Source organism: Apus apus, chromosome 1 (genome assembly GCF_020740795.1).
Source record: "Apus apus isolate bApuApu2 chromosome 1, bApuApu2.pri.cur, whole genome shotgun sequence".
In the NCBI taxonomy this organism is placed as follows: domain Eukaryota; kingdom Metazoa; phylum Chordata; class Aves; order Apodiformes; family Apodidae; genus Apus; species Apus apus.
In genome coordinates, this window is record NC_067282.1 from 29,963,714 (window position 1) to 29,986,988 (window position 23,275).

Here is a 23,275-nt window from a genome sequence, read left to right on the forward strand (position 1 = left end):
TTACCCCTTCCCCTAATTTCAGGATGCAGAGAGGAACTGGGTTTTCAGCTATGGGGAACTGCTCCCAGACTTTCAAAATCCAAGTGAAAAACCCTCTTTTTCATCATGATTACAAACCCCAAAAGGAACCAAATAAAATAAGTTCTTTCTTCTTGTAGACCTGCCACAAAGAGAACTAAGACATGGCATCAGCAGCACACTTCTCAGAGGAGGAGATCGCAGAGCTACAAGAGGCTTTCAGCAAAGTTGGTGAGTACAGCAAACAGGAAAGACACTGCAGAAGTGTGAAGCTGTAGCAAACTCTTTTCTCGTGCACTGGCAGGCTGTGAGGCAACACAGCTTACTCCAGCCCTGATCTGCTGTGTCACAGAAACCACAGAAAGTCCTTCTGCCAATGCAGACCTCCTAGATGAAACCACATCAGCATGCTGCAGAGCAGTGGCCTCGTACTGGAGAGAGGTGGCAGGGCAATGGGCAGTGGGGTTTATGAATAACCCCAACAGCTGTACAGAGAGCCATGTTGGAAATACTCTCAAGTATTTTCCTGGGAATATTGTTTATTCCTGGCAAATTATTTGGAAGGCAAAAAGTTTTCATTTTAATGTAAACTGAGTACTCCTTCTGGTGAGGAAGAATCTGGAGAGGACACATGAGGAAGTGGCTACAAAATTTGTAATCCCTTTTACTATGACCTTTCAAGTCCTATATATTTTTAAATGTGTTTTTCCTCTCCAAGCCCTTAAAGGTCTCCTCTGATTTGTCTTCTTTAAAGTCCTGCAGATCCGTCACTGCCACCCCAAATTCTAAGAAAAATCCTTGTGTTTCTCACAGCTCACTTAACTTTTATTAGCAGATCTGTCAGCTGGATTACGTGTTAATCAGTTGTCCTTACTGCTTCAAGTAATGCTCCTTTGATTTCTGAGCACGCATCACTCCAGGCTGACAACTTTAAACATCTGGTCACTCTGTGTGCCTGGTGGACCTGATGCACTGACAAGGCAAACACTGGAAGGAGGCTCTAATTCCCAGACACTTCCCTCTCAAAGTCCAGATCCTTTGGTTGTATGACTTCAGAAATGGGACAGGATGCTCTTTGCAATCTGCTTTACTCTGTGCTACTGACACTGAGAGCTGAGAGCTTTTTTGCTGCGTGCGACAAGTGACTCACCTTGCAACTCACCATGCAGGAAATCACCCCATGCTTCTCTGAAATCGCCCCGGCCTCTGGGCTGCGGAAAAAATAGCTCACAGCCGAAGAAACACACAGATATTGAAGCCCCAAATATAAATATATAACCATATATAGCTACATATAACTCTCTCTATACATAACTATGTACATAACCGTAGTGTTTTAACAAAAACTCTCCACACAATAGATTCATTTTCCTTTTTTATTTGGGGAAATTTTCACAAACTGGTGGAAAAGAAAGGAGTATTTAATCTGTATTGGTGATCTTCTCATGAAAACTGGCCCTGTATCTTTTAACAGGCTCAGCAGGACTATCCATGTTAACACCATTGAAGTTTTTATTTTAAGCATGACTATATGCAGTTCCAAACCTCTAAACTAATGACTTCTTAGATATTAGATGCAGAAAACAAGCCAAAATCACAAGTTCTATCTATGAATATACGCACATGCAAGGTCCAACTCAGTATTGCATCAACTCCATTTTCTTTAGCTGTTCTGTATAACCACTCTATAAATCACTTATCTGTTCGTCTATATTTAAACCAAGCCCAGCTTTTTAAAGATATTACTATATGTCTAAAATATATCAGTTCATCACAGTGAGTTTTTGTTTGTTAAATGGTGACTGTAATTTTTTTCTTGGGTGTGAATGACTCTGCAGTGGTTGAAAATACTGGATTACAACATAACAAATCTTCATATATAATGTTCATTTCCCCAGGTAAAAAAAAAAAAAGCAAAAGCTTTTGTGTGCATAAAATTTCATAAGGCTGATGCAGAATCTATGTTTGCTTTAATCTGTGCAGATACCAGTGGGAATGGCTTCATCCACACCAACGATTTAACAGACGTGTTGAAGGCAGCCAATCTCCCTCTCCCAGGATATAAAGCCAGAGAACTAATTCAGAACTTAACAACCACAGGCGATGGCAGGATCAGTTTTGATGAATTTATTTCAGTAAGTAAGATGTTATTTATTTAGTAAGATGCCAGCCTGGATACTCAAGGTGGTCCCCAGGGCACAGCAGAGGCAGAAGCACAAGGTCTCATGGGCACCTAGTTAATCCAAGGAGTCCCTTTTGCAGGAAAAGATGAGAGCAGGAGGTAACTGAACTAGAAATCCTGCAATTAACTGGGACAAATTACATGATTGCACCTGCATTTTCAACAGTCAATGTCTTTCCGTTTGGTTGATGAAGTTTTCCAGTTATGAGTTGCAAAAACATGATGTTGTAGCTAGATGGTTACAAAAAAGTATCAGCAGATCGAACCTGAAAACATTATGGACATTTTTTTCTATTGGAAATCTTATTTTTCTGGTCTGAACTGGGGCAAAATCAAATGCTAAAATAGTGGAATTTCCCTTGGAATGGAGAAACAGCATTTTACTTACCCTTTCTTCACACTGTAACTGCTAAAGGCCTTCCTCCTGTGTAACTTGGGTCCATGGTTTCATACCATGTACATTTCTGTTACTTAGGTGATCTTTGTTCACTCCTGTGAAAACACAAAAGCTGTGAATGATCCTGTTCTACCACAGCTGATACACAGATTTTATGCAGAAACCCACTGAATAATACACAAGCTGTGCTTCCCTGTGTATGAAGCAGAGAGGACGTGTCTCTTGGCCCGACAACTCACTGGTTTAGCTTGGTTTAATACTCCAAAATTTTAAAATTGCCTCTTGTGCTTGAAAGATTTTCCAAAACCTGAAGAGTGATGACGTTGCTAAATCATTCCGAAAACAAATCAACAAGAAGGAGGGGATCTGTGCTATTGGTGGGACGTCCGAGCAGTCCAGTGCTGGCACACAGCACTCTTACTCAGGTAGGTTCAGCTGTCCTGTCCTCTTCTGTAGCAACTAGGAGCTTATTGAGCTTTGGTGGCTCTTCAGGTGAGGCTAGTGCGAGGCGAAGAGTTGTGAAGGTGACAAAGCACTGGAGCAGCATCTTTGTCAAAAACAGTGTGAGTTGGTTTACTGGGGTGGACAGAGATGTGGCTGTAGAAGGAAGCTCCAGCTGGCTTAGCTTCCCGTACCATAGAGGCATTGCAGCTCTGCTGGAGAGCAGCCTCCTGGCACTGCTGCAGCAGATCAAAGACTGGCCCATTGCTGTTCCTGCTTACCAGCAAGGCAAGGCATGGGTTCCCTGCTGCTGCTAGCCCACATCCTTGTACATTATACCAGTTCTCTGGTAGTCTCTTTGTAAGCTCACCCATAGCCAAATGGTTCTTGACGTTTTTCTAAAGACAGCAGGACTCCATCAGGGCTCTTCTCCCAGCCTATTTCTCCAAGCTGAAGGTTTGGGGCAGGAATGGTTGCTTCTGCTGCCTGCTGGACAAGCAGCTCCACAAGGAGGTGATCTCATGCTTGGCTGGCTTCTCCAGGGGCAGGAGTGGGGAACCCTGTCCAGGGAAGGGAGAGCAGAGGATGCTTCCAAGGTTTCCACCCACCTGAGCACAGAGGACACCTTCTCTGAGTGGTATGAGATGCTGCTGGTACAGGATAGCTACATTACAGCCCTGTTGGACTATAGGGAACATTTGCCCATTACCCTCTGAATGCTCCTTGTCAGAGTCCAATACACCCTGGCCAGGTTCTTCTGGATATCCCACACATGGAAGGTGTAATATACAGTACATACATAATTCACTTATTCAAACTTACAAGTTATGTGGGATTTTTATTTAACAGAGTGGTCCAACAATGTGTTCAAATTACGGTGCAAGTGCAAATCATGCTTAGCATGGCAACTGCAACATACAGTTAAATCATATAAACTTCATTACCAGTCTCTGTAGTATGCCTGCCCTCATGACACTCCAGTCAGTGAGACAGAGTATGGAAGGACTTTTAACCAGCTCAAGACCATTGCTGTCTTCAGCTTATTTGCCTGTATCTCTGCAGAGCCTTATTTCCTCGTAGGATTTGTTGATCAGTGACACTGATGGGAGACTCTTCTCCCCCAGGAGTTCTGCCTCTGTAAGTGAATTATGGTAGAGGCATTGCACAGCAAACTGATGGATTTGATGTTGTGTCCACAGAGGAAGAAAAGTATGCCTTTGTCAACTGGATTAATAAAGCCCTTGAGAAGGACCCTGACTGTAAACACGTTGTCCCAATGAATCCAGAAACAGATGACCTCTTCCAGGCTGTTGGTGATGGGATAGTGCTTTGGTAAATAATACCTGTCCCTCTCTCAAATGGGAACCATGAGTCTGCAGAGGCTCACACCTCTGCTTAAGTGGAAACTGCTGATTTTACATTAAGCTCATAAACCTTTGCAGATTCAGAGCCTTAATAATGCCAGAGTTTTTACTGCTTTTCGCTTTAAAAATATAAAGCTTCTTTCATGCTAAATGAGTTTTTCTTTGCATCTGGACCCTTGTAATAAGATTAAGTCAATGAAATTTGAAGAGTTACTTGGGTTTTTTCTTGTCCAAGGACTTTTGGGAGTTTACACAAAGCAGCATGGGACAGTGAGTGCTTCCACAGAAATTTTCTCACACAACTTCACCTGGTGGCATCCTTGGCCTCACACCTATAGCACAATCTGCATGTGACCCAAAATAATTGCTCAAGTATTGCATGTGTGCCTGTGCAAGTACATGTAGAACCAAAGGCTGGCTATCTATCTTTGTTCAGTCACTCTCCAGCACTTTGACTTGTCCTACAAACTAGTGACAAAAGCTATATTGTATTTTGTGCGCACACGTCTAATAGTTTGTTTCTTGTTGGCTTTTCTTTTATTTTCAGTAAGATGATCAACTTTTCAGTGCCAGATACCATTGATGAGAGAACAATCAACAAAAAGAAACTCACGCCCTTCACAATTCAGGTACTAAAACATAACAAGATTCTTTGCTTTTGCTCTTAGGATGCTTTGGTATAATCACTTGCAATAGAGGCTGGAAATACCATGGTCCGTCCCAACACAAGCAGGCAAAGTTGTTTGTGGCAAAGTGAGATGCTCAGGTCCACATCATGAAAACATAAAGATCTTTATTTCTGTTTCTTTGCAAACATATGAGCAATCTGACTCAGCAAACTGTGTATTTATGTTTAACCCAGTGTATAATGTTCACTAGTTCAAAGCTTTAGGTACCTTTGTGGTAGATGCCATATGAATGCAAGAGCAACTAGATAATACAGTGACCAGTTCCAGTTGGAGTAGCTCTCAGAAGGCTGAACCCCACATCCAAGCCCACACAGGCATGGCCATGGACTTGAATTTACAGCTGCTCTGTTGCAATATGATGTCCTCACCAAAATATCATGATCCAGGAGGACTGTGGTGTGCAACATGCCTGAGAGGGGACTATAGCCTTTGCCTGCCTTTTACAATCCATGCTATTTTACCTTGAATATTGAATCCCTTTCTTTATTTCTATTATGTGCACACGTATATGATTTAAAAATTGGACAGAAAAGCTATTTTTCACCTATTTAAAGTTTATGTCACACAACAATATGTGGAGTGATATTTTTCTATGAACTGCATTTATGTGTCTGGATACAGAATATAAATAGATATATGGAACAGACATGAACTTAACCCAGTTTAGCCCCCAGCTACTCTGATTTGATGAAACATTAGCTAGGCTCAAGTACACTCAGAAGCCATTAAATTGGATTTTTATGCTGTATACCACATCTTTCAGTTCTAATCACTTTGGTCAGCAGCATATCTCAGTGATGCAGCTCAGATCAATCCCTGTCACATGTAGACATGATTTGATCAATATAGCTTCCACTTTAACTTAACCCTTTTACAGCTGTCTGGTGGAGAAAAGGTAATTAATTTGAAATGCTCCAATTTTTCTAGCTTATGAGACTTTACACTATGTCTCTCTCTGCATTTTGTATCTAATCAAATCTCTGTCATGCCAGCAGTGATGAAATTCATGTGAAAAATTGCAAATCTGTGTGATAAATTATATTTTCCAGACTTCTTTGCCTGCTTTACTTGCCCTCTGTTTATCAAGTCACTTTTTTGAATAACGCAGGGCTATGGGTCAGCTTTTCTTATAACCTTTGTTTTAAATGGGAATGAAGGGGTGAAGGAAGCTAACGTTCCTGAATCATCACTTTCTTTCTATCCCTGTGAATCACTGAATCCTTCTACTTCCACTGAACATTGCCAAACCAGGCCTCCATACTCTGAAGTTCAAAAAGAAAGTAGCCAAGCCTAACCAGTTCTGACTTTGGCTGAACTGCAACATTAAAAACTCAACAGATTTATTCATACTGATTCCTATGTCCACGTACTTTTTCTATACATGGCCAGCTGGCAAATTATTTGTAACTTAGGTGTTAAGGTTTTTGCATAGTGAAGACATTTGCATTTTGCATCAGTCTCTCTTAGGAAGAGCTGAGCCTGAAACTGGATCAATTGGGTTGTAGCTCCCTCATTCTTCCATGTGTGCAAGACCGAGCAGAGAAGATCTTGCCCCGTGCTGAAGTTACATCTGCACTTGATCCTGTGCTGGTGCATTACCTATAGCTTATATTCATAATCAGGACTGAGCCAGGACATGGCTGTGAATGCAGGCATCTGCTCTGAGCTCCAATGCCTAGTGACATGGTGGTTTTCACCTTTGCCAAAGAGGTTCTTTCCATCTTCACATTGGGACCCAGAACTTACCTGTAAACACAGAATCATAGAATCATAGAATGGTTTGAGTTGGAAAGGAACTTAAAGATCATCTGGTTGTAACCCCCTTCATGGGCAGGGACACCTCCCAGTAGATGAGGTTGCTCAAAGCCCCATGCAACCTGGCCTTGACCACTTCCAGGGGTGGGGCTTTCACATCTTCCCTGTTCCCTTGCTCCCTGTGGTCAGACGTATGTAAATGCATTCACACTGCAGCTGCTCACAGATTTCACTACTTTTGATTGTGCTTCTTTCCTGTATCCTCTCTCCAGTTACTGCATCATTCAGAAGTTCTCTTCTTCCCCTAGGAAAATCTGAACCTGGCTCTGAACTCTGCTTCGGCCATTGGGTGCCATGTTGTTAACATTGGAGCTGAAGACTTAAAAGAAGGGAAACCTTACTTGGTTTTGGGTCTTTTATGGCAAGTCATCAAAATTGGACTCTTTGCCGACATAGAGATCAGCAGAAACGAAGGTGTGTATGGCTCTTCCTTTCAGTGTTCTATTGTTATCACTGAACAGCCTTTAGGATAAAGCTCTTAAAAAACTCTTAATTAATTATTTTCTTCAAGTATTTGCTGCCTGTCTTCTTGACTTCTCTAATTTCCCTTGATCTTCACAAGTTCCAGCACTCCAAAGTCCAAGGCTGTGTGTTGGCTTGTATGTGCAGAGCCAATTTCCTCTTCATTGGGTCAGGAATGATGTTTTACACCCAAGTATATTGGTGGATTGGCCCTAAATCTGGGATAAGGACATGCATTTAGGAAGTGTTGCTCATTTCTTGCTCTTTATTGCCAAACACATGATCTTTATTTGTGAAATCAGAATTATAGAATCACAGAATAATTTTGGAAAGAATCTCTGAAGGTCCAGCTGGAGGTCTTCTGGTTCCACCATCCAGCTACCCATTTACAGCAGTACCAGTCTCAAAGTTAGATGAAGTTGCTTAGAGACTTTTTCCAGTGCTCTCAGGGCAGCCTGTTCCAAAGCCCGAACATTCTTGCTGTGAATTTTTTTTTCTTATATCTAGTTGGTATTCCCTTGCCTATGCCTTGTGACTTTAACTTCTCATAATTTTGCTGTGCATACTGGGAAAATAACAGCTCTGGCCCCTCTATAATTGTTGAAGGCAATGCTTGTTCCCCTTTCAGGCCCCTTTCCAGGCTAAAAGGACCCAGCTTTCCTATCCTCTTCTCATGTATCATGTACATGAATTCACACGGCACCTTAATCTTGCTGTGTTGTTCCCTGCATCTCTGGATAGTCCGCTCAACCAACCTCCAGTTGCCATGCAGGTGTTACCTTCATTGCTTCAAACCTTGCACAGTTCTATCCATTTCATAGCCAGAGCCTCCAGTTTTCAGAGTTCCCAGTTCCCATTCCTTTGTAGGTAGCCTTACCTTGATGAATAGCTATTTTTCCCTTTATCCTTAATTTCTCATCTCAGACTTCAGTGTGTCAGGGTAGAAAACCCAAGACATTTTTTATTTCTTTTCAGCTTCTGTCTTTCCCAGATAGCCCTTCTCTGCAGCTGTTTCAGGTTAAATTCCCCTTTCTTTAATATGAGACACTTAATTCTCAATGAACTCTCATGAGCACATGTTATCAAGGCAGCAATACATCCCAAGCTCTATGGGAAATACCTGGGATGCATTAATTTCATGTTTGGTTCTCCCCGGTCATATCACATGGTGGCTCAGAGTAGCTCAGAAGACATCTAACACCCTCAAATTGTTCTCATCGTTTGCTCATAGAAGCCTCTAGCTAATAGCAGTGATTAATCTTAATTCCCTAGAGAATGTCTTTGAACGTGGCACTGTTAAATTACATTCCATTTTTATTACTGTCATCTAGTTCTTTCTGTCTGATTTACTGATTGTCCCCTGTATTGACTGTGCCACCTAGTGAATATCATCATCCAGTTTTTAGCACATTGCTACTATTTGTGCCAAGGTAATTGATGCAAAAAAAAAATTGAAAACATTAATCAAAAAATCAATCCATGATCAACTCCACAAGAATCCTTCTTCCAGCCTACTTCTTTCAGTGTTAGAATTGTTCTTATCATAAAATCCACTGTCTCCTTTCAAATGCTTCTGTTGTCTCCTTCTGGTTCAGTTTAGCCCCATAGAGCCCTGTATCAGTTTATCTGTGGAACTTCAGATATAGTAGGTCTCCACTGTTTCCTTTCTGTAGCAAATCCATATTTTTTTTCAAGGAATGACAAAAGATATCAAAAGGAGGTCAGAGTAGAGTGACACACTCTCCCTTTTTATCACATTAATTATTAGATTCTGTGTTATGAGTTGTTCTTTTCAAAACTTGTTCTAGAACCTTTTGTGCTCCAGAGATCAGCTGAACATCCTGCAGCTGCAAGGGTCAGTCCTTCCCTTCTGTCTCTTCCACCTTTAATGAACATAACTACATTATTTCTTTTCCATGTAAATAGGGTGTCTTCTGCAATTTACAGATGGGTTAACCCTACTGACCCATGAGCCCATGAAGTCATGTACAAGTTCTTCAGAATACCTGTGTGAATCCAGTTTCAGTGTGAAAGTCACTGAAATTTCTTTCAGCTAAGGTGCAGAAGGTCCATGTTTATTTTTTTCATACCCATCCTGACCCTGTGCTCAGCATCATCAACTTTTCACTAAGATCTGGAGCAAAGAAATTAGATCACCTGAAATTGTCTTGCTTTTCTATATGATCCACTACTACATCCACCACTAACAGCTTGTCCTCGCTTTATTGATAAAACAGCTTGAATTTTTGTCAACACTTTGCTTGCTCTCTTTTAGAAACTAGGGTAGCAAAATGTGTAAGACAGAAAATAGTATATGTTCTCCTCTACAAGTATTCACAACATCATTAATTTTTAATTTTTTCCCTGCTTAGCCTTGATTGCTCTTCTGAGAGAAGGTGAGAGCCTGGAGGATTTGATGAAGTTGTCTCCAGAGGAACTGCTGCTGAGATGGGCTAATTATCACCTGGAGAATGCAGGATGCAACAAAGTCAACAACTTCAGCTCTGACATCAAGGTATGAGAAACACTGACCAACAACAGCAAAACAGCATCTCCACACCCAATTCTCCAAATGGACTGAAATAATCCAAGCAGCTGAGACTGCTCTGCTGAACACATGGACCTAGGAGCATAAAATAATTTTAGTGGGATATACCTTTCTGCTCAGTAATATTCCTCTTCCTCCTCCCAACCTTCCAGTCATTGCTGCCAGCCACAGCCTGCAAAATGCCTGGGAAAGGAATGGCTGCTGGCTCTGGAGAGAGTGTATGGGCTCCAATGCTGCATTTTCAGTTCGCTGCCTCTATTGCTCTCCTCATTCCTAAATGTCCTTAAATGCCTCTTGACCTGCTTTTGGTTTGGAAAAGGCTGGATCATAGCCAGACATGTAAGTAGGTGTAGGGGAAGAGGATGGGGCACTTTCGCTTTCTCTACCTGATGTTTCCTTCAGTACAGCACCTGGGTTAGGTGCTCCTCTGTCCCAACCTTTGCTATAACCCTGCATAAAACCTGCAAGTTTTAATTCAGTGTGACTATTCAGAATAATGTAGCTAGATGGGGAGGCCTTTGCAAGGATGGATCTTTAGTCTGTGCAGCCTGTTTCACATGCTTGGGACTTCATGGGCTTGTGGGTGCAGATTTCGGCAGAGCTTTCTCTGTAAGACCTTCATTATACCTAAACGTTTAAACCTCAGTGGAGCACACTGGTGAATTTCAGACACTAAACCCCCAGCCAACATGCAAGGGCTGTAGGAGGTATATCAGGGAGGGGGTCTGAGCTGGCTTCCAAGCAATCCAGGGGCTGACTGGCACACCAGCCTCATCAGCCACAATCCAACCCCCCCACTTCCAGCATAGCGTCAGAAAAGCTCTGCTCCATAGGTACCTGGTTGTTAGCTCCACCAGGGACTGAAGTATGAAAAATCACTTTCCATTACTTACTGGACATACATTAAAAAAAAACACCAGGGAAGGCAAGAGGAGAGTCAAACAGTCGCATTTGACAATGCAATTTTTATTGTAACTGGGTTTTTTTGTTCGTCGGGTGGAGGTGACTGGAGGGTATCTGTGTAAAGGGAAAGGAATGGAGTCTTTCCCATCTTTCTGTAGGCAGGCCGAGAGAATTGTAATGCAACTGATTAAATCCTATCTGCAATTGAAAGATAAATCACATTGTCTATGTTTACAGTTGGAAAATAAGTCACACAGTTACCTCTCAGAAGCCAAGACTTCAGCCTTTACAGCCATTCTTTAATTAAGTGTGTCTCCCCACCTCACTTCTGTTATAAATAGTCACTGTCTAGATATGATGGATAGTAGTGCAGATGTATAAGATTTTAAATAGTTCAGGTAAACTGCTTTACATTTTGAAGACTATTAGTTGGGTTAGTTAGTCAGGTCCCTAGACTTTATTTTCAGTTATTTGAGGTATTTCTGTAGTGTGATTAATATTTATCCACACATGGAAGCAATGTTACATTTCACAAAAGGTTATAGACACAACCTGTTAAATCCTTGTCTTGTTCCTGTCCTCTTGCTTGAAAAATGCTGGTACTGTTGTCAGTTTTAACATGTGTCCTTGAAAACTATGCTTTTTCTTTCATAACTGTTTAAGAGTTGCTTTGAAATCTGCTTTAAACATCTGCTTTCTCCTTCTGCATTTTCTTCCTTTAAATGCTCAGCAGCGTGACTTCTACAGCATTATAAAGGTATGCATTTTCTCATCTCTAATTTAATACTCAGATTATTCAATTCTGAAATCCCTTTGTTGTTGCTATCCTTTTTGTAAGTGCAACACAGCATTTTGTCTGCATTCTGCAGCATATATATATTGGCTTGGGGAAGAAATAGATCTGGCAAATACAGCATAAAGTAGGAATTGCTAAGTGCTTCCAGCTTAATTAATTTAATTCATAGAATCACAGAATGGTTTGGGTTGGAAGGGACATTAAAGATCATCTAGTTCCAACTCCCCTGCCATGGGCAGGGACACCTCCCACTAGACCAGGTTGCTGAAAGCCCCATCCAACCCATCCAATATGAACAAAATGAGAATGTTATTAAGTTGTTTTGGTCCTAATTCAGAGTTTGCCTGCACTGAGCTATATGAAGTCTGTCACCTCACCAGTGCGCAGAGCTCCCTATTTACTGACTGAGAGGGGGGTAGTGCAATGATTGATGTAATAAATTGATGTAATAAAAACGAAGCAAGCAGGCACATTGTTCAGGGGAGCACTGGCATGCAAAACCTGAGCTTTAGATGTGATTTTTCCTCTCTTTAATTTCTCTGTCTGTCACAGGACTCGAGAGCTTATTACCATTTGCTGAACCAAGTTGCCCCTAAGGGAGATGAAGAAGGCATTCCAGCTATTACTATTGACATGTCAGGCTTAAGGGTAAGATGAGATAAGTTTAGAGTAAATGCCAATATTTTCTGTCTGTTACTTGCATTGCTGGCCAACAGAGAGTTGCACAGGGATGCCAGAACAAGCAAACTCTATTTAGCATTGCCACATGAGCTTCTATTTCAGAAATCAAAGCTTTTAAAGAATCCAGTGATGTGCTTTGCCTTTTGTTAGATATTATTCCTGAAACCTGAGCAACTGCTGAACCACACTGATAAACTACCACCATGTAACAAGTCTATTTAAATACATTTATTTGGGAATTTCATCCAACCATCCCCTTTTATTTGGAATATAACTGTAAAGGCAGTGTGTTGAGATGGCTGGATGGCAGGTAAAGCCCAATTTGAGACCACAGACCTGCTGCTAGTAAAAGCGGGAAAGGAAATAGCTATAAATCCAACAAGGTCCTGCTTCAGCAGCCTCACAGCCAGCTCCACAGCTGGAGACCCCGAGTGGGTCTGGTGTGCAGTGCCAGGTGGTGGGGTGAGGCTGAGGATCCCTTTTCTGCTGGCGCAGGAGAAGGACGACGTGCAGCGAGCGGAGTGCATGTTGCAGCAGGCGGAGCGCCTGGGCTGCCGCCAGTTCGTCACGGCCACCGACGTCGTCCGGGGGAACCCAAAGCTCAACTTGGCCTTCATCGCCAACTTGTTCAACAAATTCCCTGCCCTGCATAAGCCAGAGAACCAGGACATTGACTGGAGCTCTATTGAAGGTAAGGATAATTCAAATAAATGATGTTCCTGGCCACCCGTGACAGGGTTGATGATATGTTAACCCAACCTTATGTCCTTCAGGCAAACATTCACTGCATCATTAGCACAGGCAGTCTGGAGAAAAGAAGGCTGCTCTTTACCTGCACATGGCTTTGGATATTTTCACAGAATCACAGAACCATTATAGTTGGAAAAGACTCCTAAGATCATGGAGTCCAACCATCCACTGAGGAGAAAAAAACCCCAGAAAACCCAGAAAAGCTAACCAGCCATCATGTCCACTAGAGCATATACTGAGGTGCCACGTCTACACATTGTTTCAATACCTCCAGGGATGGTGACTCCAACACTTCCCTGGGCAGCCCTTTCCAGTGCCTGACAACCTTATCATGGAAGAAATTATTTCTATTATCTAGTCTAAACCACCCCTGGTGCAACTTCAGGCCATTTCCTCTGGTCCTGTTATTATTCACTTGGAAGAAGAGGCCAACACCCACCTCCCTGCAACCTCCTTTCAGGTAGTTGTAGAGGGCAATGAGGTCTCCCCTCAGCCTCCTCTTCTCCAAACTAAACAATCCCAGTTCCCTCAACCTCTCCTCGTAGGACTTGTTTTCTAGATCCTTCACCAGCTTGGTTGCTCTGGATACCGTATCTTATAAGACAAAAAAGTTTGTGGGATGTCTGAACCAGTATGGACTATTGAGCATGCTTGTTAGTCGAAACTAGAGTTGATCTGGCATTCCCTTAACTGAGAACATAATTTAAAATCAGATCTTGCATAAATCTGCTACCTGCTTGCTCTGGGTTTGGGTCAGCACCACTGTTGTATGGATCATTTGCTGAGCTTCTTTCTCAGCCTCATAGTGAAACTGTTCATGCTAAGGCATAGGCTGTTCGTGAATTCTTGAAAGCATTTCAAGGCCAGTCTGGTTAAATACTCTAATATATAGGGCATGAAGAAATATTACACACTGCACCATGCTCTCTTATTTCAACCAGTCTCTCCATCTGTTTATGGTTCAGTGTGCTGTAAATTCTGAATTATGGTTTCATCACAAGACACTCATTTTACTGGAGTGTTGTGTTTTGCAGGCCAGTTGATTGATGTATCTGTTTTAGGTGAGACAAGGGAAGAGAGGACATTCAGAAACTGGATGAACTCCTTGGGTGTTAGTCCACGTGTAAATCACTTGTATAGGTAAGAGGAGGTATTGCACTTCCTTCAGATGATAAATACAGCCAGAAAATTGTTTACAAATATATAAGAACTTTTGGACCCTATAAAAATGTATGGTTTTGTTTGTTTGTTTGTTTGTTTGTTGTTGTTTGTTTGTTTGTTTGTTTTAATAAGGAAACTAAGTTTATATCTACTAATAGTTTAGTTGGATTAGTTTTCTCTGTTCTTTGGACAATAATGTATCTTTTTTATTGTTTTCAGTGACCTGTCAGATGCCTTGGTTATCTTCCAGCTCTATGAAAAGATCAAAGTGCCAGTAGACTGGAACAGAGTGAACAAACCACCATATCCTAAACTGGGTGGTAACATGAAGAAGGTACAAAAACCTGGAATAGCTCCAGTAGTGATTCCTTATCCTCAGAGGATGTCTACATCATTTGAAATAGCAATGTGGGCACTCGCGTTGCTCTCAAGTCCCAAGTACAGCACATTAAATGATTTTTTGTCTAGTCAGTGAATAATTTTTCATCCTGAAAAAGATACATACATTTGACTCACTGGCTCTGTTGACAGGTGAACGACGTTTGTAAAGTAAAAAGACTTGACACATTTGGTGTCAATATTTAAAAACTATATTTGCAGACCACTTTTGCTACTGTCTTAGTCACCAATTATAATGTGTCTTCACCGTGAATCATATGGCACCAGCTTAATTGCAGGTGTCTGGGTCACTGCCTTCCACATCAAATGAAGACAGTGATGTTAAACATTCTTGACTAGATGCCTCAAGAACCAATTGCAGAGTTGCTGCTAAATACAAAGCTTTCTCCCAGCTATCTAGATGAGTAATTCCATCCAGTTAGGCCATAGTGATTAACTGATCTAAAATATTACTTGGGACACTAATCCTTTGTCTCAGTGCAATGCCAGGGTGCTGGAGGTACCCGTGAGCTATAGATTCACATTTTCCAGGGTAAGGAGTTTTCACGGCCCTGGTTAGGAAGAGTAATATTTCCTTCTATGTTAACTGTTTACCATGGTATTTTTGGGATGGAACTGGTGGCTGGTAGTCAAATAGCTGTATTATCATAGAGCCCCAAAGCTCCTGTTTGCCCAGGAGAATCTGAGAAACATGATCCAAAGAATTTAAAGTAACAGTGTTTTGTCTTTTATTTTCTATATTTTTGAACTGTGCTAATTGACTCCGTCATTAACAGCTTGAAAACTGCAACTATGCAGTAGAACTGGGAAAGAACAAAGCCAAATTCTCCCTTGTTGGCATCGCTGGGCAAGATCTGAATGAAGGAAACCGTACGCTCACACTGGCTTTAATCTGGCAGTTGATGAGAAGGTATGGCACAAAGTTCAGAGTGTTTTGGTTTACTCAGTTTGCATTGCCATAGTTTCCTGATCCTGGCACTGAGAAGGTTCTACAGGCTACAGCTTTCTCACTCCTGTTTGCACTTACACACAAAGTCAGAGTAACCTTTTGCTCACTCCTAGTTAGGAGATCAGGATCAGGAAACATTGTCTTGTGGGCAAGGCCATTACAGTCAGCTCATGCAAAATATCATTATTGTCACTAACTGTATAGCATGAATAAAAGTTCATTGCATGGAAGAGAGAAAAAGAAGTTAAAAGGTCTCTGTGTCAGGGAATGGGGAGAAAGTACTGGAAACAAGGAAATGATGCAGAAGCTTTGTAATCTGCTACCTGAAGTGGATGCAACTCGGTAGCTTTCCCCACTTTAGTGAAATTCTGTGTATGGATGTGTTTGTGTATGTGTATTTAAGAGCTCCATAGTTGGGTGTAAAGAGACCCCACTGGTTAGGAACTTAATACAGACTAAATTAAATCTACAAAGCCAGGTATGGGCTTATCAGGCCGGTAATAGTCTAGGGATGTGGAGATGACTTGCCATCAATTTGAGATGTCTTTCCAAGGTATATGCTAACATATAAGCAAAATACTCCAGGCTTGTGTTTATGCAGAAGGTCAGTCTTAGATTAGCATAACAATTCCCTTCTGGCCCTAAAGTCAGTGATTGTTTTTTTCGAATACCATGAGGACGAGTCATTTACACTGATATCCACTAAGAGAGACCTTTTAGGAATTTTGAGTATTCAAAAACTTTTGATGCTCCCAAAACAGTGAATAGGGAATGGAGGTTGAATTAGACCCATAAGATAAATTATCATGTTATAATTCATATACACTGTAAGTGTGTAGGAAGCAGGGTAACATCAGGACTAAGAGAACTATTGGTCCCAGTCAGGCTGCACACTTACAGGATGGTTCAGAGGTTATGGCAGATTTTGAGCAAATGCAGGTATCCTGGCTTCTCTCTTAAGGTACACCCTGAATATCCTTGAAGACATTGGTGGTGGAGAGAAGGTCAATGATGAAATTATTGTCAGCTGGGTCAATGAAACACTGACTGCAGCTGGGAAGGATTCAACCATCTCCAGTTTCAAGGTACTATTTTTGTTGAAAGTCTCTGCTTAGGAATCTCTTATTCAGCGTGTCTGTGTATGTTATATACATTGCTTATATATATGTATAAATATCTATATGCATATACATGCACACAATGTTTTGTTGTATAATTAACTACATAGTTTGATTATTTTTCATTCCTTTCTAAAGGCATGTTCAGATATACAGATTTTATTCAAGGGGCTTTATTATGAGAAGGTAACAGAAACATGATTTGAACATAACAGGAAACACCTTAAATGCCAGTTTGATGTAGGAAATCAAAGTATGGAGCCGGGAATGATGACTGGAATTAAGCAAGAACTGCTGTGTGGTTGATTATTAAACAACAGCAATTACAAATGACAGTATTAAAAAGTAAAATATCAAACCTTTCAGGGATACCTTGCCCTAATTTGCAAGGTACCATATAAACACAGAGACAGACCAATTCCAGAAAGCTTTCAATTTTGCTTCCATATCTGCAACACTTCCCAAGCTGGGGAATGCTCAGTGGAAGTAAATCAGCAGTTTGCACCAGGCGAGGGCAGATCCATCAGACTTCACATAATGAGCTCAGGAGTCACACAGCTGGTCCCCCTCGCACCTCCCACCAGTAGATGTGTATCAATGTCATCTCCCCACAGGAAGCAAATTTGCTAGCCCAGCACCCCATCTTTTGATTTAATGATGTCTCATCCACTGGGGGGAAAAGGAATCCTTGAAAGAGTTCTTAGTCTGCCTTAGATGAGAAATGATGTGGAGTGGCCCTTTGTGAAGATGTAAATGGTTTTTGACTGAGCTTTCCTTTGCTCTTGAGCCTAGACTCTGGCTTTGTGGGAGATCTGGCATCCTGTTCTTGCATCTAATTGTATTTTTCATCTATGTAGGACAGCAAAATCAGCAGCAGCATGCCAGTCCTGGATCTCATTGATGCCATTCAACCAGGATCAATCAAATATGACCTCCTAAAAATAGAGGACCTGAATGATGAGGAGAAACTAAATAATGCTAAGTATGTTCATGTCAAGTGGCACTTAACACAAGTCGCCCGCTCAGGCTTGTCTGACTGTCTTTGAAAACTGCTCTGCTGTCATTCTCACCTGGCACAACCTCAACTGAGAAGTATCTCCAGAGTCAGAAGCATGAAGGCTAAGAGTTATGCAGTTAAAAAGACTATCAATGGAAATGAAGTGTGTAATGTTATAATTCCTACTTTATAATTCCCTTGAAGGGATAAAAACCACTTGGCTTCACAAGCTCCTATTTTCTATTATTAAATTTAAAATTCTTTCAGAGATCAGGGAACAATGCCAACAATAGTGAGCCATGGAAACCAGTGATTAGAGGTCATGATACCTTTTTAGTCACATACAAGTGGAACAAGGGCATATTTAAGAGAGAAGAGGGAGGACAGGATTCATGCCTGAAAAACTGGTTTATGGATGTGGATATTGATTTTTCATACCATTTCCTAGCAGAGAGCCAGTCCTGGGGGTATCTCCCTTTCAGAGTTCTACAAATCACCTCCCAGTCTGTTCATCAGTTTAGCTTCTTTTTTTGCTATGTGGCAACTACAAAAGGTATAAGGATGACTGTATGGCAATCAGAGCTACCATCATTTTTATAAAGACTTTTCCCACTCTTCTTTTCCTCTTCAATTTCCTATTGTCTTTTCTCTTTATTTCCTTACAATCCTACTTGTGCTTCTCTATATACTTAATTTCTTCATCCCTCTGCTGATGTTTTCCCCTTTCCCCCTCCCTCTCACCCTATCTCTGCCATGTTTCCTGTGTTTTGAGGAGAATTTCACAAGTTTTTGTGGTCTTCAGCGGGAAGACCCTGGGATTTTCTAGCTTTTTTCCTGAAAAAAAGTAGAAGAGACATACCCAGAGGAGAACAGCCAGTAGCTGTGCAACAGTGCACTCTGAGCAGGGAGGTGAGAAGGTCAGCTTGAAAATTCTGAGTATGACTCATACAGAAGAGAAATCCCTGAATGTTGATTTTCCAACAGCACTGATCTCCACCAGTATCAGCCTTCTGCTTTCCATCCTCATTAATTTGTTTATGTACAAAGACTGAGTCACAGAGATTGAGGGGGAGAAAGACCAGAATGGCTGGTTGTGAGGATAATCTTTCAGGGAATGGGAGAGTAAATATTTCAACCCAAACTTTCACCTGCAGTCTCCCATGCTGCAGGTAATCAGTGCTCTAAACATCAGGGAATACACGCTACCTTTTGGTTGAAATTAGTTTGTTATGAACCTGTCTTACACATTCCTATAGAAAAGTTTAATCTTGAGGAATCAATAAGAAATTTCCCAGTCCACTCTAGTACTGATCATGTAGAAAACTTCTTAACAGAGGGAAAATAAATGCTACTGCACTAATTTATTTCTTTGTTTTGTTTTTCTTACTTCTGCAATGCAGATATGCCATCTCTATGGCGAGGAAAATTGGAGCAAGAGTCTATGCCCTTCCAGAAGACCTGGTTGAAGTCAAACCCAAAATGGTCATGACAGTGTTTGCTTGCCTTATGGGAAAAGGCATGAAGAAGGTTTAAAGCACAAAAGACTTGTACTGATGCCTGGTATTCACCCTTTTGACTCCCTCAAACTGGATGCTCTTCTCCAATCAAGGAAATATGCTTCAGGGTGCTCATGCTTTTAAGGCATGAATGTTACACGATTCCAGATAATACAAAAGTCATGTATCCACGTGTATCCAGGAAATGGGTTTTTCTGAACAGTAATATGTGCTTGATATTTTTGCCTTATTTTCCACTTTGCTAGATATAACCATTTCATATTCCTGAATAAGTTTCCAATAGTGAGGCTGATACATATCCTTTTATTAGTAGATACCAGGGTTTTCTGTCAGAGGTCACCTGGAGGTCTTTGTCTGTAGGTACAGACAGCTTTTAGGATTATGAAATGTTACATACTGCTTCTGCCTGAAAATGTCTTCATGCTTCTGGTATCATTTCTGCCCTACTTTCATTTTGCACCTGGGATAACAAAAGGGGTTTCCCCAAGCCAATGCAAGTATTAATGGCTGTATTTTTGAAATGGTAGAATCCTCTTAGGAAATTCTTGTGGAAAGAGAGAAGTGTTTGGAGTCTGCTGTGTGTTGCTGGTACATGAACTGAGCAGTACTTTCCCCTGCAAGTTATGCCTCTGCCTGTCTGTGGCATTACTCACAGAGTACTTTGCTACTCCCAAAAAACCCCCACACCATAACCTGGTCCTCCAAGAACACCCAAACTCTGCAACCTTTGCAGGAAATGCTCTCCAAAGGATAACCCAGTTTTATGTCACAGTACACTTAAAACATAAGCAGATTGCAACACGTGCTAGAAATGAAAATCATGGTGAAGAAACTAAGGGGGTACACTCAGTAGCAATAAGAAGTAAACCAAAGGGATGCAGAAAGATATATTTATGTAGTGAATAAGAATTAAACCCTGTTAACTGTACAGATTTGCACTCAAAGGGCTGTGGCCCTGATTCAGGAGAGCATTTTAATGTGGGCTTGCATATGAAACACATACTAAAATGCTTCCCTGAACCCAGGCTGGGATCCTCAACAGAGCTAAATCAGCACAGCTTTGCAGCTAACAAGATGCTGTCAGTTTGCCTCATCTGAGGACCTAGATCTGTTTGAGTGTAGTGAGTGGGATATATTTGCACTGAATCTCTTCCTTGGCTTGAGTCATTTACTGTTCTGGCCTTTACGTGGATTTTAGCGTGGTGAAATGCAGAAGGAAGGAATTTTGCCTTAAAGCAATCCTGTTGACACAGTCTCAGTTCCCTTCCTCTCCCCTTCCCTCCCCTCCAGCCCCTTCAGAATTGCCTTAATAATGAACCAATATTCAATGATGTGAGAAGTCTCTCCAAATAAAATGTTCTATAAAGCCAACTGTGTAGTCTTTGTTTTTAGTAACGCATGTGCTAACAGGGAAGTGTGTATCATATAGCTGAAGTAGGGACAGATTCTTAAAAAAGCACACTGTGGGCTCACTAAGGATGTGTCTCACATATTGTTATTGAAACCGCAGAATGCAGAAAGAAGCATTTCCTGGGTCATTTTTGTACATGCCACTATGAGATGCTGCCGAAGATCTGTTCTGGCTGGACCTGCAGCCTGACCCAGTGTGATTTTCCCCTCTTGGTGCAATACCCGTTTACACTTCCTTTGGTCATGTAACCATAAACCTTGATTTTTTTGTGTATTCTGCTATGCAAATGTGTCACTGTACTAAAGGTTAGATCCTGGTCCTGATCTGATATGGCTGCCCTGTTCCCTCTCATGAACAGCATCCCAAGACACATTCCATCTGGTCACAGTATTTCCCAGTACTGGCAGAAGGGAACATCTCGAGTGTTACACGTCGAAGACCTCATCCCAGCTTATTGCCCTAGAAAGGGGAGTTACAAGAGCATGATCCCTACACCACTCCTCCTCTTTCCAGGTGTAGGACCCACTTTTGCCATCCAACAGTTGTAGCATGGAAAAGGTGGCTGCTGTTCCCTTACCTGGTTTGACTTGGGAGTCCAGCAGAGGTAAACCAGAGAGAGGAACCTGCTGGCAGAAACCGTGACCACCAGCAATACCCTTGGGTGGGATGACCCTGCAATTTGTGTGTGTTGCATGCATGTGTGCATGTTCACAAACTTCAAGGGCCATTTTTGGCTGGATAGATAGTGTAGATTTGAAAGGGCCAGGTAATCCTGCCTGAAGACAGCCCTGCTCCGGATTCCCTGTCTCAGGGGACAGCCTCCAGACTCAGAAGTGGACACTGGAGATGAAGTAACTGACAGATGGGAGATTGCAGCAGCACCAGGGTGCAAGGGGGATGATTTCCCTTGATCCCAAAGGAATGCTGGCACTTGCTGTCTCCAGAGGGAAGAAGGGATTTTCAGACGCAGCATTTCCCATTCACCAGACCTTAGCAACTCTTTTTTCAATTTATTTATTTTTTTGCAGGGAGGAGGATTATTAGAGGAGCCTGCTGAGGGGGGCAGGGAGAGAAGGCTTTCACACATGATGCATTTTTCACCGGCAAGAAGTAGGACTTCAGAGTCCCTGGAGATTGAAACCTGCCTCCAGCTCATGCTCTGGAGAAGGGCCAGTTGATGTTCACTGTTATTCAAAGCATGTTTTGTGAAGGGCGTTGCATTTCCTCCTCCTCAGCATCCCAGCACTGGGATGCCATCCAGCCCCCCCTCCTCGTTCCCTGCCTCCAGGCTGCATTTCGGGGCAGTCTCTCTGCACCCCAACCTGCAGCTCTGCAGCAGGGGTGAGCCCTGGCACCAGTGCAGCAGGGACAACAAACCACGAGGTGGCAGCCCTCTCTCTGCAGATTTAGAAAGTGAGCTCCGAAAATGCGCTCCTCTGGGAAACGGGGAAAAATGAGGGTATTTAACCCTCGGCAAAAATGCCAGCAACTGTCAGTGTTCAAAAGGAAGAAGTGCTGATGGCAGGGATACTGTAGTAAATGTCTTACCAGTTCTTCATCCTTATCTCTGTATTCTTCTGTGAAAAATAAAGCTGTCATGGACCTGAAGGTGTGGGAATAGGCACATTCTGGTACAGGAGTACAAACATTTTTTAATTTCAAGTGCACTTCTGTTTAACTGGATATTCTTGGATTTTTGCTGGGCTTGAGGTTTTGCTTTCATGAACTGGTGGCCTGTAATAAAGCTCCCAGTAGCTCCTGAAGGGGTTAAATCCGTCACAAATATATTAAAAACTTAAAAACCTCAACAACAGTGTTTGGAAATTTCTGCTGTTGCTTTTCTCCAACTTTTCCCATCACTCTTACAGAAAGCAGCTGTCTTTGGGATTCACTCCCAAATCAGGCTGGCTTTGTAAGCACTTCCATTATTGATTTTCATTGCACAATTAATCATAATTTTCAAGGCTTCAGAAAGGCTTAGACATTTATATGAATAAAAATAAAGCATCAGCAGTTAGACTAACTAGGATCAAAAACCATGAGGGCAATCAATCTACATGCCTCAGGCTACAGCCTGATCACCAGATGGACTGAGAAGGAAATATCCCCCCATAGTGTAGTAGAGCATAATTAGGTGCATGATGAGGATTTTACACCTTCTTGTAAATCACCTATCCTGGCTAGAAATCATCTATCCTGCCTTTAGAGAGGGGAGAGCAAGCAGTGTGGCTGGCTGCTGTGCTCTTATACAGATAAAGTCATGTTTTTACATCCTCTAGAGATGGAACTGAACCAAAACCTCAACCTGACAAGTGCAGCTTCCTTCTGCTGTGAGCCTGATCATAAACGTCAGGTCTTGGTGTCCATTGCTGCCTAGCCAAGCAGCTTTGGTCTGGCTCCCACTTTGAAAACAGGACCCTGTTTATAGCAGATGGCTCCACAAAACACACAGGCAGCACTGGTCCTACAGCAAGTACTCAGCTACAGCTGCTTTCAACTTGATGGAGAAATGGACTCTGGTGCCTCTGATCTTGCAAACTCATGTGTTGAGTTGCTACTGAGACCCTCCAGCTCCCCATCTTCTGCCACTTCTGTCAGCATCCTCCATCATCAGGAGAATGGACTTGTCAGGAATTTGGGAGCATTTTCCTTCAAGCTGCTCAGCCACTCTAAGTCC

At 42.0% G+C, this 23,275-nt stretch overlaps 1 protein-coding gene across 4 annotated transcripts in view; it reads left to right on the forward strand.

Moving 5' to 3' along the window:
* LCP1 (lymphocyte cytosolic protein 1) overlaps positions 1-20,558 on the forward strand; it is a 50,524-nt gene extending 29,966 nt beyond the window's left edge. For 2 of the 4 annotated variants that reach the window (XM_051639962.1, XM_051639956.1), the window contains exons 2-17: positions 159-249; positions 2,002-2,153; positions 2,893-3,022; positions 4,238-4,370; positions 4,950-5,031; positions 7,155-7,320; positions 9,741-9,883; positions 11,550-11,576; positions 12,168-12,263; positions 12,792-12,987; positions 14,108-14,186; positions 14,427-14,541; positions 15,383-15,516; positions 16,517-16,640; positions 17,531-17,655; positions 19,071-20,558. In XM_051639962.1, the coding sequence (XP_051495922.1) occupies positions 183-249; positions 2,002-2,153; positions 2,893-3,022; positions 4,238-4,370; positions 4,950-5,031; positions 7,155-7,320; positions 9,741-9,883; positions 11,550-11,576; positions 12,168-12,263; positions 12,792-12,987; positions 14,108-14,186; positions 14,427-14,541; positions 15,383-15,516; positions 16,517-16,640; positions 17,531-17,655; positions 19,071-19,203 (1,902 nt within the window). In that variant the 5' untranslated portion in view covers positions 159-182 and the 3' untranslated portion in view covers positions 19,204-20,558. The remainder of the gene's footprint in view (positions 1-158; positions 250-2,001; positions 2,154-2,892; positions 3,023-4,237; positions 4,371-4,949; positions 5,032-7,154; positions 7,321-9,740; positions 9,884-11,549; positions 11,577-12,167; positions 12,264-12,791; positions 12,988-14,107; positions 14,187-14,426; positions 14,542-15,382; positions 15,517-16,516; positions 16,641-17,530; positions 17,656-19,070) is intronic. The other 2 variants (XM_051639969.1, XM_051639977.1) reach the window with 2 other exon arrangements.
* The last annotated feature ends 2,717 nt before the right edge of the window (positions 20,559-23,275 follow it).